Source organism: Symphalangus syndactylus, chromosome 6 (genome assembly GCF_028878055.3).
Source record: "Symphalangus syndactylus isolate Jambi chromosome 6, NHGRI_mSymSyn1-v2.1_pri, whole genome shotgun sequence".
In the NCBI taxonomy this organism is placed as follows: domain Eukaryota; kingdom Metazoa; phylum Chordata; class Mammalia; order Primates; family Hylobatidae; genus Symphalangus; species Symphalangus syndactylus.
The window spans coordinates 28,027,697-28,045,399 of NC_072428.2; the positions used below are offsets into that span (position 1 = coordinate 28,027,697).

General features: G+C 36.2%; 1 protein-coding gene and 1 pseudogene across 4 annotated transcripts in view; one reads left to right on the forward strand and one right to left on the reverse strand.

Annotated features, from left to right (window-relative positions):
- The window catches only part of METTL15 (methyltransferase 15, mitochondrial 12S rRNA N4-cytidine), a 214,056-nt gene that overhangs the window by 37,675 nt on the left and 158,678 nt on the right, over positions 1-17,703 (reverse strand). For 2 of the 4 annotated variants that reach the window (XM_055282066.2, XM_063641895.1), the window contains exons 5-6: positions 9,164-9,355; positions 2,643-2,821 (exon numbers count right to left, since the gene is read on the reverse strand). In XM_055282066.2, the coding sequence (XP_055138041.1) occupies positions 2,643-2,821; positions 9,164-9,355 (371 nt within the window). The remainder of the gene's footprint in view (positions 1-2,642; positions 2,822-9,163; positions 9,356-17,703) is intronic. The other 2 variants (XM_055282067.2, XM_063641896.1) reach the window with 2 other exon arrangements.
- LOC129484092 (small ribosomal subunit protein uS8-like) lies at positions 11,923-13,997 on the forward strand (annotated as a pseudogene).

Below are 17,703 nucleotides of genomic sequence, written 5' to 3' on the forward strand. Positions count from 1 at the left end.
GGATTCTCTGGTATTTCTATACAGTTCTAGTCCCATCAAAAGAGGTGTGCACTTACAGCCCAGAATGTTCACTGTTGTTATTACATAATTTAATTACATGTTACATAAACTGATGAAATATGAATGCAAAAGGAAAGACAGCTGCAGTTCCCACGAAAACTAAGTTGGAAACTTTGGAAACTCTTGTTAAGGGTGAATCACTTAAAAAAAATTCAATCAAATTAGGTATGAATGAGGCAATTATAAAAGACTAAAATGAAATCATGAAAATCTAGAAAAACTTCTCATTCAGATAGCTTTGCAAATGCCTTTAAAGTCTTACTTCATTTTACTAAAACTATAACCAGAACTTATAGGACATATGTCATGGGTGTGGTTTGTTAAGAACGAACTTTGTGGAACTGCAATTAAAACACAAGCATACAAATATATGTATATTTTTATAGGTTCTATAATTCTCTGCTTTTATCAAATTTTCTGTTGAACATACTATCATAACTCTTGATTACAATAAATAGGAAAGAGAAATTTCACTGTAAGTAGAGGTTATTATATGATGTTTCCACTCAGTTCCCTGACTGTATAATCTATTAGTCTATAAACTTTGTAAACACAGAGGTTGTACCTGATTAGCTCCTATTTTACCTTTAGCGTTTAGGATAGTGCCTAGTATAAAGCAGCCTCTCTCAAAATATTTTTTGAATAAATGAGCACAAAATGAAAACACATTTTTGTTTTTCCCTTTTCCAAAAATTCATATTATCATTAATAAAGTTGTATTATTATAGACTGATATTTAAGACATAAAAATGCACTAATTCCAGATAACTCAATGTTTCAATGGCATTTAGTAAATTGAGGTTTTATTTACCATATATGAATATTTTCACTTTTACTGTATCATTTCTCATAGCTCTAATGTGCTTTTCATATCATAATCTTTCTGAAAGTACTTAAATTGTTCCTATTGCACACCTTCACACAATTTCTACTTTATGCCAAAGTGTTCTTTCCGCAAGTTTACAAAGTAGGATGCACAGACAGAAAAGGTAGCTTAAAGGCAGATTCCCAATTATGCCTCAAATTCATGAGCTTCCGAATTCTAGATTACTATTGCGAGCTACTGACCCTCCCTGAGCCTCAGTTTCCTTAGTAATCAGATGAGGTTTTCTGACTAGACAATTTCTAGGATGCTCTCTAGCCCCAACCTCTCATTTTCAGCACCAATTTTAGATTTGCTTATAAATAAAAAATATCACTTCTCACTGCTTTTCTTTCCAATATGGGAGACAGAAAATAACACATAGGTAAATGATTACAGAAAGGATATGGTGGAGACATGTTAGTGAGTACGGAGTGGTTAAAGGAACACCAGACAGGGGATGACTTTAATGTCGGCATGCTGGTATAAACACTTTTTTAGGGGGAAAAATATGAAATATTTCATGTTCATATAACCACAAGAATTCTGCTCTTAAACTTGCCTAAAGAAATCTCAATGGTAAGTCTGAAGGGCCCTGAGATATGTGGCTTAAAAAACTAAAGGCTAGTCAGCTGTTTATATTTCATTACAATAACTAAGTAGAATATCATCTTATTTAATTATATCATAAAACAATTGCTATGTGATCTCTAAATAGTAATGATCTAAATGAATTTATAATTAAGTTTTACTTCTTAAACTATGGATAATATTAAGAGACAGCCAATATCAGGTTCTATTTATAAGTTACACAAATATTCCTTTTTTAAAAACTTCTTAAAATTTACTTAAGTAATTTAATAGGAACCACTGAAAAAAATCTTAATACATTTGGTAAATAAAAATGATACAGGGTTTCAGATGGTTCAACAAAATGAAAAATTTACCATTGGAATTCTGTTAAATAACTGCAAGAGTTATATTTTTGCCTTGGAAAACTTTCATCACGGAACACAGCTGTGAAACAACTTTGGCTTCAAACAGAAAGGTTATAATAAAGCGCCTCCTAGCTAGAGTTAGGTTCAAGAGGTTTATGGTGGTGAATAGCGAAATAGCAGAAAAGATGAAATGTTTCAATAAGCCCCTCAGGCTGATTTAGTTAGCATTCACAAAGTGGAATAACCTATACATCATATACCCTTTGTTAGTTGGTTGTTTAGAATAGATATGTGAGTCACTGGATTTTATTTTAGCATTTGGGCAATGCAATTCTCCTTTTGCCCAAAATATTAAAATGCAGAAATGTGAAACTAAGAGAAGTAATGTCAGATCTTATACAGGGTGCTTATCAACCATTGTGATGGATCAAGAAATCCTTTCACTCATCATTCCATGTTTCACCTTGGTAGGCACAAATGATAAATTATCTTGTGTAAAATAAAAATCTACTATTATACAAATTAGCAAACTACAGTATATTTTTAAAAAAATTGTATTTGGGGGAGAGGTTTTTTGGGGAAGAAGCTTGCAAAAGCAGAAGAAAGCTGACATTAGAGAAGGATAGGCAAGATTCTATCCTGGATTTCAAGTACAAATGACTCCCTCTGGGAGTCTAGGGGATTAATGCACACACACATGTGCATGCGTGCACACACACAAACACATGCACACACGTAAATATAATTTTCTCTTAGACACCGTTGAGAATTAATGAGGCTACCTGCAACAATGCTGGCAAGCTGCTGGGTTCTGGTGATGGGGTAGATGCTGCGTGCCTGAACAATTGCTGAAGCGATTTTCTTGGCATGCTTCTCCTCCCCGTATGTTCTTAGGATAGATGCAAGTGCCTGTTGATCTAAAGCATTCACAACATCAGCAGCAGTGGGCATGTCAGGGTACCTACGCACAAGAAGAGCCAATTAGTTCACTGACGTCAGTTTTCATTGACAAGAGGTGAAACTTCTGAGTACTGAGACATAAAGTCAGACATACACACATACTCTAGGAGAACTGAGGTTTTAAAGTCAGAGACTGAAACCTTAAACAAATGAAATAGACTTCCTATTTCAACGACCCATCATCATGGCAAGTGGTGATGGTTTGCAACATTCATCAAGGTCAAGGCAGCAGGAAGTTAAAAATACTAACCTTAAACTTTAATTCACAAAGAAATTTTTATTGTTCCTGTATATTTTTCTCAAACTAAAACAATGAAAAATGGTTAGACTTAAGTTGTTCAAAATTTAAATTACTGCTTAAATGTTTTTTGCAGTATAGAAGATACAAGGTTTGCTGATAATATTTAAACAAGTCTAACTCAAGAACTTGACTAAATCTGAGGCTGTGAAATAACTGATTACCTGTGGAGACACAAATTGAACTTAGAAAATCTATAAAAAAAGATACTGCTGGTCAGTTTCCCTCACAAAAACTCATACAACCTTAATGGCAATAATGTTTAACAATATTTGGTCATTCTTCTGTAACAAAGGTCACCATATGGTAAAACCTGGTAATCAATAAGCAGTATTGAACAAGTCTAGATAGTAATTTTAGGTGGAGGAGGAATAAAAAATACCAACCTCTGGTCAAATAGAATAAATTATAGTCAGAAACAGTGTTTACTCTGTCAGACCATTCCTGTTTATCTTAGGGAAATGGGCCAAAGAATTCTAAGTGATGAGTTAATTATGACTTTATATATTAGAAAAATAGCTTTGCTAATGGCACAGTTACTGCTCTTACAGTTAATATGCTGGATTGATTGTTGGTAACATACTGTGAGGATCTGTAAGTAACAAGGGTATGGTAGCTTTAAGAACTGAGAGTCCAACCAGAGTGGTGTTGCCAAGAAACACCTGAAACTCTCCTTAAAAGTACTAAAATATACATTGTTAAGGCTAGTGCCTCCAGGAGAAAATCTTTTTGCTGTCTTTGGCTTATCCCCCGATTTGTCATGACTTTCATCTCTCTTGATGTCTCTTTGTCTTTCTTTTTTGTCCAAATCTCGCTTTTCAGATTTTTTTTTTTTTTTTTTTTTTTTTGAGACAAAGTTTCGCTCTTGTTGCCCAGGCTGGAGTGCAATGGCAGATCTTAGCTCATTGCAACCTCCGCCTCCCGGATTCAAGTGATTCTCCTGCCTCAGCCTCCCGAGTAGCTTACAATAATTGTTTTTATGTCGGTCTGCCATTAAACTCACAGAACAATGAATGTCTTGTAAGGTAGCCCTATTTCTATCTCAGTAGGCTTTGCCTATTCAGCTTTGAGGATGAAGATCTGGTTTTTAGAGTTCAATTGATCTGGATTAGAATCCTGGCCTTGCTACTCATATTGAGTAAGGCTTCTAACCTATTAGAGCCTCGATTTTTAACCTGTGAAATGAAAGTAACAATTCTTAACTCACGGAATGGTTTGGATAATTATTGGTGCACACAACTGTAAAATAGAAATACAATGCCTGGAACATAAAAGATGCTCAATGCATGCCACTGTCCTTTAGACCTTCCCCATTCATAAATTTGCAAGGCATAATTCGTGGCTTAAATGACAAAAATCCCTGCTAAACCTGACCTATTTGTGAATTCAACTGCTCAAACCACTGAGCATTTGAATGAACTGTGTTAATGATGTGAAATTTAGAAATTTATCCATGGGATACAGCCCAGCTTTACCAAGATAATATTATGATGAGTATGGATGTACGTAGCAGTTTTTAATTATACTTTTCTATGTTTAAATAAGAAAATTAAAAAGCATTTTGTTCAACACACATAATTGTACTCTAAATAAATAATTGGACAATACACATAATTTTATTTCACTCTTATATTAACAATGATAGAAGTTTCCATAGTGCTACAGTACAAAAGGTGAAACACTAGAAGGTTTGGCAGGCTGCTAGCCAGCTTCAGAATAGGCATTCATGTGGTCAAGGAGTCAAGATCCAAGAGCTTCCCCCCAACTAACAGATTTCATCTTGTCAGTCCTCCAGAGTTCACTGACTTACAGTGACTAAACTTAGAAAGAAAATATAAACACAATTAATTACCTTCTAGTGAAGACTATAACTGCCAACAGAACTAGACTCTCAAATTCTTGAAGCTATTAATTTCTTTCTATGGCTTCTACATGGGAAACCTTACTATAATCCGAAAGCTGCTGTTGAAATTGGAATCAGCAGAGAATAAACTATGACTCTAAGTGTTAAGACTCTAGTGTTAAATGGCGACTGGTTAAGGAAGCCTCTTGCATCCATCTTCATGACAGGGATACATCTCCCTTCAGGAATTAACAGGCCACATTTTCTGGCCTGGATGAGCCAAGGCAAACATATACAACTTGGATTAGCATTGCACATGTTTGAATCTATGACTTTTCTTTTTCAATAAATTCATGTGAATCAACTCCCCCTTTTCAAATGTCACATACTTTCTTCAGAGCTGTTATAAGAGCTATTTATGACAAACCCACAGCCAACATACTGAATGGGAAAAAACTGGAGGCATTCCCTTAGAAAACTGGCACAAGACAGGGATGCCCTCTCTCGCCGCTCCTATTCAACATAGTGTTGGAAGTTCTGGCCAGGGCAATCAGGCAGGAGAAGGAAATAAAGGGTATTCAGTTAGGAAAAGAGGAAGTCAAATTGTCCCTGTTTGCAGATGACATGATTGTATATCTAGAAAACCCCATTGTCTCAGCCCAAAATCTCCTTAAGCTGATTAGCAACTTCGGCAAAGTCTCGGGATACAAAATCAATGTGCAAAAATCACAAGCATTCTTATACACCAATAACAGACAAATAGAGAGCCAAATCATGAGTGAACCCCCATTCACAATTACTTCAAAGAGAATAAGATACCTAGGAATCCAACTTACAAAGGACGTGAAGGACCTCTTCAAGAAGAACTACAAACCACTGCTCAACGAAATAAAAGAGGATACAAACACATGGAAGAACATTCCATGCTCATGGGTAGGAAGAATCAGTATCGTGAAAATGGCCATACTGCCCAAGGTAATTTACAGATTCAATGCCATCCCCATCAAGCTACCAATGACTTTCTTCACAGAACTGGAAAAAACTACTTTAAAGTTCATATGGAACCAAAAAAGAGCCTGCATTGCCAAGCCAATCCTAAGCCAAAAGAACAAAGCTGGAGGCATCACGCTACCTGACTTCAAACTATACTACAAGGCTACAGTAACCAAAACAGCATGGTACTGGTACCAAAACAGAGATATAGACCAATGAACAGAACAGAGCCCTCAGAAATAATGCCACATATCTACAGCCATCTGATCTTTGACAAACCTGACAAAAACAAGAAATGGAGAAAGGATTCCCTATTTAATAAATGGTGCTGGGAAAACTGGCTAGTCATATGTAGAAAGCTGAAACTGGATCCCTTCCTTACACCTTATACAAAAATTAATTCAAGATGGATTAAAGACTTAATGTTAGACCTAAAACCATAAAAACCCTAGAAGAAAACCTAGGCAATACCATTCAGGACATAGGCATGGGTAAGGACTTCATGTCTAAAACACCAAAAGCAATGGCAACAAAAGCCAAAATTGACAAATGGGATCTAATTAAACTAAAGAGCTGCTGCACAGCAAAAGAAACTACCATCAGAGTGAACAGGCAACCTACAGAATGGGAGAAAATTTTTGCAATCTACTCATCTGACAAAGGGCTAATATCCAGAATCTACAATGAACTCAAACAAATTTACAAGAAAAAAACAACCCCATCAAAAAGTGGGCGAAGGACATGAACAGACACTTCTCAAAAGAAGACATTTATGCAGCCAAAAGACACATGAAAAAATGCTCATTATCACTGGCCATCAGAGAAATGTAAATGAAAACCACAATGAGATACCATCTCACACCAGTTAGAATGGCCATCATTAAAAAGTCAGGAAACAACAGGTGCTGGAGAGGATGTGGAGAAATAGGAACACTTTTACACTGTTTGTGGGACTGTAAACTAGTTCAACCATTGTGGAAGTCAGTGTGGCGATTCCTCAGGGATCTAGAACTAGAAATACCATTTGACCCAGCCATCCCATTACTGGGTATATACCCAAAGGATTATAAATAATGCTATAAAGACACACGCTCACATATGTTTACTGCGGCACTATTCACAATAGCAAAGACTTGGAACCAACCCAAATGTCCAACAATGATAGACTGGATTAAGAAAATGTGGCACATATACACCATGGAATACTATGCAGCCATAAAAAAGAATGAGTTCATGTCCTTTGTAGGGACATGGATGAAGCTGGAAACCATCATTCTCAGCAAACTATTGCAAGGACAAAAAACCAAACACCACATGTTCTCACTCATAGGTGGGAATTGAACAATGAGAACACATGGGCACAGGAAGGGGAACATCACACACTGGGGCCTGTTGTGGGGTGGAGGGAGGGGGGAGGGACAGCATTAGGAGATATACCTAATGTTAAATGACCAGTTACTGGGTGCAGCACACCACCATGGCACATGTATACGTATGTAACTAACCTGCATGTTGTCCACATGTACCCTAAAACTTCAAGTATAATAAAAAATAAATAAATGTATTCTCCTAAAAAAAAAAATCTTTGATTAAGTTATAGTCTATACCATCTACCTGAACACAATTCAACATTTTAAGAGATATTTACTCAACTCTAATTTCATCCATTAGGTATTAATTTTAAAATCTCAATGTCAATGTTATTTTCAAGCTCTTGGGAAAACCACAGGACCCTGATTCACAAACTACAATTTGCTGGTAAGTCTTTAAATTAACAATATGGGATTTACTACTAGTAACTAGAAGTTTTGTTCATTGTATTTCAGAAATTGGCTTGATGTTTTATTACCTCTATACAACCACCTCCATCTCCACACATAAGACTATATTTCATCTTTACTATTAGTTACTTGTTTTTAAAGGACTTTTATTATTTTCTTTTATAATTACATTCTTCATTCTATGAATGCCAAAAACATGTGCAAAAGAAGGTATAACACTTACGAACAACAGAGTCCCAACAACTATAGGTAACGAGCCAAGTTAACAGGTCATATCACAACATAGGGAAAAAGGCTATATGTGAATAATTACCACAAAACAAAGCAGTCTGTGGTGGGGCATGATATGAGAGAAAAAACCACAGTTAAGTTTTACAGGTATAGGCTGTCCATTCCCTAGGTCAGTATTGAGAATAGACATAGGTCCTAATCTAAGCTTTTACCATTAATTTAGACAATTAATATAAAGAAATTGTTGGCCGGTAATGGTGGCTCATGCCTATAATCCCAGCATTTTGGGAGGCTGAGGCAAGTGGATCACTTGAGGTCAGGAGTTCGAGACCAGCCCAGACAACATGGTGAAACTCCGTCTCCACTAACACAAAAATAATTAGACGGGCATGGTGGTACACGTCTGTAATCCCAGCTACTCAGGAGGCTGAGGCATGAGAATTGCTTAAACTCGGGAGGTGGAGGTTGCAGTGTGAGATCATGCCACTGCACTCCAGCTTGGGTGACAGAACGAGACTCTGTCTCAGAAAAAAAAAAAAAGAAAAGAATTATTTCTATACTTTCCTAGAATATGATTGTTTTTGTGTTATTTAATCTATTTGAATAATGGAGAATAAAGGCTAGTATTTCCAGGAAGAGGAGGTGTAAAAGATATCTTATTATAGTACTGTGTTTGATATCGTATCATAAATTACAGTTTCTCTGGAGAAGGTTCAAACAAAGTGACCACATAAGACAGGACAAAACACACTTACTGACTTCTAGGATCTTGCCTTTTTTTTTTTTTTTTTTTCTGTATGCTAAAACAGGATGCATTAAATATATGTACTTCTTTTTGCTTCTCACAAGAGGCATAGTTGGGCATGCATAAAAATGAAATCGTTGTTGCAGTAACGTGATATTTCCTGATATTGGTTAACACTCTAAAACCCATATTGTATAAGTAAGAAAGATATTCAGTATGAGTTATCTTCTTCACTATTTTGTGTAAAGGCAATAATTGTTTTTCTTAAAAATCCCAAATCCAGAGAAATACTGATATGTATAATGAGTATGAAACAAACTGATTTATTATGCATCGGTAGTATTAGGTGCAGGCATGTAACGGAAATTCTGTAGTCTTAAAAAAATTAAATGCAGAGTGTTTTTGACAAATTGATTTCTTGTCGTGAGAAGAAATGCTTTACGAATACTCACCTGCCACCATCCATTCTCATGTCCAAAGGGCCATCTTTCCGAAGGGAAAAACCTCTTTCAGGTGTATCAAGTTGCATGGAGGAACACCCAAGATCCATAAGAACTCCATCAAAAGTTCCTGGCTGCACTCCAGCCTTCATTAATAAGGCTTCTGCCTGGCTGAACTGGCCCAGCATAGCTCGGATTTGTTTACTGTGAGTAAACCCAGGAGATAGAGAAAACACTCCTGTTAGATTGAAGTCTTTCTAAAGTCTATGATCAATGGAAGGGAGCACATTCTATTATTACATGATTTAACCGATATATATTTACTGAGTGCTTAGTGTTGTATAAAGACATGGATATGGAAACTATACATCTTGGGTTTCAAACACCAGAGCTGGTTTAATGTAATTTTATTACTGCTGATAAACACAATTTATTGTATATCTTTGTGAAGGGATACAATATATTCATAAGTTAGAAAAATTCCTATGTCAAACCAGGTCTTTCATATTTTCTTTAAAAATTCTTAAATCTATGGGTAGAGAAAAAAGCATATGTTATTCTATCAAAAGAATAACGAGTAAGCCAATTAAATACAATACTATAATATAAATCATAAAAAGATGTCAAATATGTTCAAACCAATCATTTTAGCTTTCTCCATGTTTTTCCTATAAATTAGAATAGGGTGCTATGCAGCTATAAACTTGAGGAATGAAACTATGACTAAAATAAATGCCTTCTTGCTGAAGCAATGTATTATCTCTCAGCAGGGATTCTGAAGTGAATGGAGCATTTAGAACCAACAGACAGGCAGGAGTTGGGATCACCTTGCAGCTATACTAATTCTTCTTCCTACAAGTGAGATGCTGCCTTTAGGGTTCTTCAGAAGCCTTAAGGCAACTAGCATGCATTTTGGAAGGTAAATGAGAAGAGAAAATTGGGCAATACTCTCAAGACGTCATTCCCTCTGTCTAAAGGTGGGTAGAGTGAGCTTGGATTTCAACAGTGTTGGATAATTTACATTTATGATATTTACTTATATGGTATGTTGTTTAAGGTGAACTTCACAGCTCATTAGTAACTTTTAAATAAAATTCCATTGGAGAAAGTAACTGAATATTTGCTATGGGTTAGGCATTATGTTATTTGGAGTGTACATAAAGATTAATCAAGCATGACTTTCTGTACTTTGAGCTGAGAGGAAAAGATGTATAAACAATTTACAAAATAATCTGATGCATGCCACTAACAGAATAATGAACAAATTGCCCTGTTCTTATTTGGAAAATAAAAATGCTAAGACTAGCATTGGAAACACAGAAATAAGAGAATACTGCTATTGAAAGGCAACTCACAAGTCAATTGTTACTATCACATAACTGATATTTGAATTTTTCCCCAATCCAACATCACTGCTGTGTAAGTAGACAGAAAGGAGAGTCACTGTTTTAACTACCTCCTGTATATACCATTGGTGAGAGAGGGATTCCAATTCTAAGGTTGTGAATATAGCCAAACACAGGATTTCATTTGGCCCAACACTGGCCAGATGAAACAAAAGTTTGTTTTATTTTATTTATTTTATTTAACTTTTAAGTTTAGGGGTACATGTGCAGGTTTGTTACATAGGCAAACTTGTATCATGGGGGTTTGTTGTACAGGTTATTTCATCACCCAGGTATTAAGCCTAGTATCCATTAGCTATTTTTCCTGATCCTCTCCTTCCTCCCACCCTCCCCACTTTGGTAGGCCCCAGTGTGTGTTGTTCCCCTCTATATGTCCATGTGTGGTCATCATTTAGTTCTCACTTATAACCACGAGCATGTGGTATTTGGTTTTCTGTTCCTGCATTAGTTTGCTAAGGATAATGGCCTACAGCTCCATCCATGTTCCTGCAAAGGCCATGTTCTCATTCTGTTTTATGGCTGCTTAGTATTGCATGGTGTATATGTACCACATTTCTTTATCCAGTCTACCATTGATAAGCATTTAGGTTGATTCCATGGTTTTGCTATTGTGAACAGTGCTGCAGTGAACATATGTGCACATGTATCTTTATAATACAACAATTTATACTCCTTTGGGTATATACCCAGTGGTGGCATTGCTGGGTTGAATGGTATTTCTGACTTTAGGTCTTTGAGGAGTCATTACACTGTCTTCCTCAATAGTTGAACTAATTTACACTTCCACTAACAGTGTATAAGCATTTCTTTTTCTCTGCAACCTCGCCAGCATCTGTTATTCTTTGACTTTTTAATAATAGCCATTCTGAATGGTTTGAGGTGGTATCTCATTGTGGTTTTGATTTGCATTTCTCTAATGATCAGTGATGTTGAGCTTTTTTTCATATGTTTATTGGCTGCATGCAAGTCTTCTGAGTCAAAAGTTTATTAATCACGTATATTCCCCTCCCTGCCGAAGGGAAGAAGACATTACTTGCCATGCAGGGTCACATAGGGGTTGCACTCAGGAAGAGACTGGAAAATCAGGGGCTGTGAGAAGGAGATTTTAAGAGGTTGGGTTGCCCCCTGGTTCCCAGAAGAATGTGATTGGCTTGTTTGGATAATCCCTTGAGCTGGCAGAAATTGAACCTGCTAATGAGGGATAAGCAAAAATTATGCCTGATCGCTTTGATAAAAAGGGTTTTTTGGCTAGGTAAACTTATCTGCAAGAATATAGTGGGGAGAGAAACTTGTGGCTAGGCTGAGAAAAAATTAGTTTATATATATATTAAAAATATAAATTATAGCTCCTTCCACGCCACCACAATGGTGCACCTGGATGTCCTGGCTGATGCTCTCAAGAACATCAACAATACCAGAAAGAGAGGCAAACGAGGTTGTTATTAGGCCGAGCTCCAAAGTTATTGTCCGGTTTCTCACTGTGATGATGCAGCATGATTACGTGGGCGAATCTGAAATCACTGATGATCACATTGCTGGGAAAATTGTTGTGAACCTCACAGGCAGGCTAAACAAGTGTGGAGTGATCAACCCCCAGATTTGATGTACAACTCAAAGATCTAGAAAAATGGCAGAATAATCTGCTTCCATCCTGCCAGTTTGGTTTCATTGAAATGACAACCTCAGCTGGCCTCATGGACCATGAAGAAGCAAGAAGAAAACATACAGAGGGAAAATCCTGTGATTCTTTTTCTAGAGATGTAATACATATTTACAAATAAAATGCCTCATGGACACACACACACACACACACACACACATTGTCTCTCTCTCTCTCTCTCTCTATATATATATATGGTATATATATGGTGTATATATATGGGTTTTATATATATGGTATATATATATGGGTTTTATATATATATATATATAGAGAGAGAGAGAGAGAGACAATGTGTGTGTGTGAGAGTACATATATATAGTGTGCAGAGTACATATATATATATAGTGTGGAGAGTACACATATATATAGTGTAGAAAGTACATATATATGTACACACACATATATATGTACACACACATATAGATATAGTGTGTGTGTGTGCATGTGTACATACTACTGGTTCTGTTTCTCTGGAGAATCCTGAGACATAATATCTCAGGTACTATTTGATATTAATATGAGTAAAATAAAATTATACCTGTTTTCTAGTGAACTCCACTTAAGCAAAACACTACTTTCCCCAGAAGTTAAGGAATACATAATAACTAGGCCTTAATCTGGGGTCTCACACCACAGTCCTTAGCTCACGTTTGAACATTCTCAGTAATAGGAACTCACTACTGTTTTGTTAAACACTTCTTTTTTACTTGATAGCTATTTTATCACTATTTCTATAACTTTTGTCCCTAGTACTCCCCTGTGTCAAGCAAGTTGAAAACCTATACCCCAGAGCAGCCTTTCATACTTGTACTGTTAGCTACTGTAAAGGGTATTTGTTGGCTACCTTAGTTTCCAATCTGTCAATTCTAAAAGGAACTCATAATTTCGGTTACATATTTTGGGAAAGATTGATCATATCCATGATAGTTTATATGTCAACTTGGCTAAGCTACAGTGCCCAGTTATTTAATCAAACCCTAACTTATGTGTTGCTATGAAGGTGTTTTGTAAATATGTGTAATATCTACAATCAACTGACTTTAATTAAAAGCTATTATCCTTAATAATATAGATGTGCCTCATCCAATCAGTTGAAAGTCCTGAAGTTTCCCAGAGGAAGAAGAAATTCTGCCTCAAGACCACGATATCAGCTTCTACCAGATAGTTTCCAGCCTGCTGGCCTGTCCTACAGATTTCACATATGTCAGACCCCACAATCAGGTGAGTTAACTCCTTGAAACAAATTTCTTCATATAATAAGATATCATATATATATACATATACATATATGTATATATTTATCTACTTCCTATTGATTCTGTTTCTCCTAGTAGCCTGATAGACATAATATCTCTGCATAAGAGGTAGATTTTTGATTAGCTACACTACTTTGTGTACATTATCCCAATGGCCCACTATAATTGGTTCAGAAATTGGCACAAGTCACAACTCTGGCAAGTGAGATACAAGAGATACTTTCTGGTGTCAGGGGAAAGAAGATTCTTCTTTTTTCCACTGAGCTACTGGGGCAAGAAGGTTTTTCTAACACTTGCTTGATATGAAAGAAGCAGCACACAGCTCTGATTATTGCTAGCAAACCAGCAGTTAAATTGTCCCAAGGAAGGAGACAGTGGCAGCCAATTTTGGCCAACACTATAGAAAGCAAAGCAGAGAGAAAGATTTACCAGGCCACTGAATTGAGCCTCACCTGAACGTACTCCTGAAGTTTTAAGTTATAAGAACCCATAAATTATCTTTGTTACTTAAAACAGTTTGATGGGTTATGATTTTACTTGTAATTGAAAACATGCTAACTACTATAGCTATCATGCCCTTTAAGTATTCTTTACTCCAAAGCAGGGGTGTCCAATCTTTTGGCTTCCCTGGGCCACTGAAAGACGAAAAATAGCCTTGGGTCACATATACAATACACTAACACTAAGGATAACTAATGAGCTAAAAAAAAAATCACAAAAACATCTCATAATGTTTTAATAAAGTTTATAAATTTGTGTTAGGCCACATTCAAAGCCATCCTGGGCTGCATGTGGTCTTTGGGCCGGGGGTTGGACAAACTTGCTTTAAACCATGTATGTTACTTAATTCTCATACTGCTATAAAGAACTGCTTGAGTCTGGGTAATTTATAAGGGAAAGAGATTTAGTTGACTCACAGTTCTCATGATTGTAAGGAAACTTATAATCATGGTGGAAGGCAAAGGGGAAGCAGGCACCTTCTTCACAGGGCAGGAGGGAGGACAGAGTAAGTGCAAGCCTGGGAGATGCCAGCTGCATATAAAACCATCAGATCTTGTGAGAGCTCACTCAATATCACCAGAACAGCATGAGGGAAACCACCTACAAGACTGGATTCCTTCACCTGGTCCTGCCCTTGCCAAATGGAGATTATGGAGATTACAATTTTAGGTAAGATTTGGATGGAGACATAGAGCCAAACCATATCACCATGTATATTTTGTTTCTTTAACCATACCCCACATAAAAAAAAATATTCTCCATGCTGGCTGCTCTTTTCTGAATGTGTTCCAGTCTGCCTATGTCCCTAGATCTGAATTCCATAATGATCAGCAAGAAAAAAGTAAATCCTTGCTCCCCTTGTTCCAGTTATATTAATAGAGCTCAAGCTCAAGATGAAATTACTTTTAGAATTTATTTCACACTGTTGACTTATACTGCCTAAATCCCTTTAGTCTTTTTCATGTACACTGCTGCTAAGCCTATTTCCTCCATACTGTACTTGGGTAGTTTTGCTATTTTTTTAAATGTAAGTACAATTTTTGTCTTATGCATTTTCTACAGTCCTTTCAGGATTCAGGGATTATCTTCAACAACAGAAATCTTCTTCATACTGCAGCAAAAGCCTGTAACAAATCACTACTGTCCAGTCTTAATTCCTTAGATAGTATAGTTATTATCCTGCTTACAGCTAAGTACTTGTAAAAATAAACATAAGATCTTATAGAGGATGTTTGCATTCTTGGATGTCCTCAAGCTTAGCTGTTTAACAGAAAATATTCATATAGTTTCATAACTCACTATGAGTAAATAACAAAGATGTAATAATCATTGTGGTATAAAGCTCAACATTATAATGTACAAGTATGAAAGTATATAAAAAAATGATGCACCACCACAAAATAAATGTGTCTTAAAACTCTTTAAGACAGAGTTTTCTGATGCTACATCAGTTATGTTTCTAGAATTGAATTGTTCTCTGAGTAAAGGAAACATCCATTAAGTTTGCTGACCAACTGTTGAAAACTCAGCCACAACTTTAGACTCTGCTCATTCTCTCATATATGCAATTACGTTAAGGTTAATTTTCCTAGATAGGCAGATTACATGCCCACTTTTCCCTCACCCACTCCCCTTCCATTGCTCTCCTCTTTCCTTTACTTCTTTTCCTCCATTCTTCCTTTTTCCTTTCAAACTTTAATTTTCAGTATTTTTGCATGTGCATTTTACAAGTGTTAAAAGTAATAGAAAAGTATCATCCTATGTTCTCCAGGATGTAAGTAGAATGTTGCTTGTGATCCAGAACACTTGCTAAATGAGAACACTTTCTCAATCCAACCCCAGTAAAAGTCAAGGGACGCAGCAGTAGAATGCAAACAATACCTTGGTTGTAGGCAGCCTTTTCTGAGGTTCTCTGACTGTAATAAGTATTGTTAATCCCGACACTGGCAAGTCATTTGCACTTGTAGTACAAGTTATAAACCCATTTTACTATAAATGACTAAGGTGCTCTAGTATATATCTGAGACTGGTGATATAAGAATAGCTACCACTCACTGTGTACTTATTAGAATTGAACATGGAACATGGAACTTCATCATTCTTCTAACGGCATACAATCTAATAAGAGGAGTTAAGAACAAATTGCTTCACAAATTATAAAAATCAGTCCACTCACAAGGTTGGGCATCCTGTAGTTAATAAGTGCTCATCCATCTTGGCTACAGAAATCTAAAATTCCCATGGTTTCTAAGGTGCTTGATATAAAAGGGTACTTTTGCTGTCCAGGAATAAATAATTTTGTTTCACAGACAGTAGACTTATTTATGTAAAATCAGGGCTGCTGGATAAAGCAATTTAAAAATATAAAATCTGCTCACAAATTTTCAAGAAAAACTTTGAATTTGGAACTAACTTTCTGAGACAGCACAGGAAGAAAAACATCTATTACGTTTATCCTCCTAGGATATAACACTCTTCCAGCCTAACCAATAGTATTAAATAAAGGCTTTGAGTAATTATACATCTTTAATCTCAAGCACAGTAATGAATTCTACCATAATATGCAACAAATGTACAATGCAGACATACACAACTGGCAAAAACATAAAAATGGTCCATGAAAATGATTAATGATGATGGTCATGATTCTCTCTGGATCACTTAATTTTTGCTATGTAACAAACTACTACAAAATGTAGTGGCTTCTTATGATTCTATGGGTCAGCAATCTAAACTGGGCTCAGCTTGGTGATTCTTTTGACACTGGGTTGACTGAGGCCTAGTTGGTACCACATGGCCTCACTTACACATTGGGAAGTTGGTTGGGGTAAAGATGATGACTGGACCATATGTCTCCAGCATTTAGCAGGTTAGCCCAAGTTTTTCCAAAGAAAGAGTGGTCTTGTTTCAAAAGTAGCAATGTAGGGCAATCCCAATGCACAAGAACTTTTAAAGTTTCTGACTGTGCCCTGTTTTCTAATATCCTATTAGCCAAGGGAAGTCAAATAGCTCAGTTCAGATTCAAGGGCTATAGTAACAGACTTCACCCCTTGATGGAAAGTGTTGATGGACATCATGCAAAGAATGCATACAGAAAAGAGACAAATTCTAGGAAGCATTTTTATAAACAATATATCATACTCTTTTTATATTTAGGAGTGAATTTGTAATTAGGAAGGAGAAAGTGTACTTTTTTCCCTCTAACCTAGATTCCCTTCTGCTGATTGAGACTTTTTATTGTTACAAGGTAGTTTCTTTTTAAAAGCATTAAGAGAAACACGCAGTGTCGGTTGGTGATTGACAGTACAACTCCTAAGCAGACTAAAGGGCAAGGTTCCAGTGCCAGAAATATAAATCTGGGTAGAGACCAAATAGGAGTCTGTGGCACAGGGGTCTGTCAAAGGTGAATACATGATAATCTGGGAGAAAGTAGCATGTTAGAAGCAGGGTTCTGTAAGAAGATAATCTGTATATAGACCTAGTCATGTTAGCATCAAGTAATAGTTTGAAAGCATTATCTTTACTAACCATTGTCCTTCCTTGCCTTCCTTTCAAGAAATACTTTTTAAAAACTGATTTAGTCATTCATTTGTAGCTCACATATTGACTTTAACAAAATATATTTTAGAAATAATAAAACACAATTATATTTCTCTCTCTCAGTAACCCTTTTAAAATTTATTCAGTGGAGTATCTTTCCCCACTCTGGAATAATAATCTAGCAGG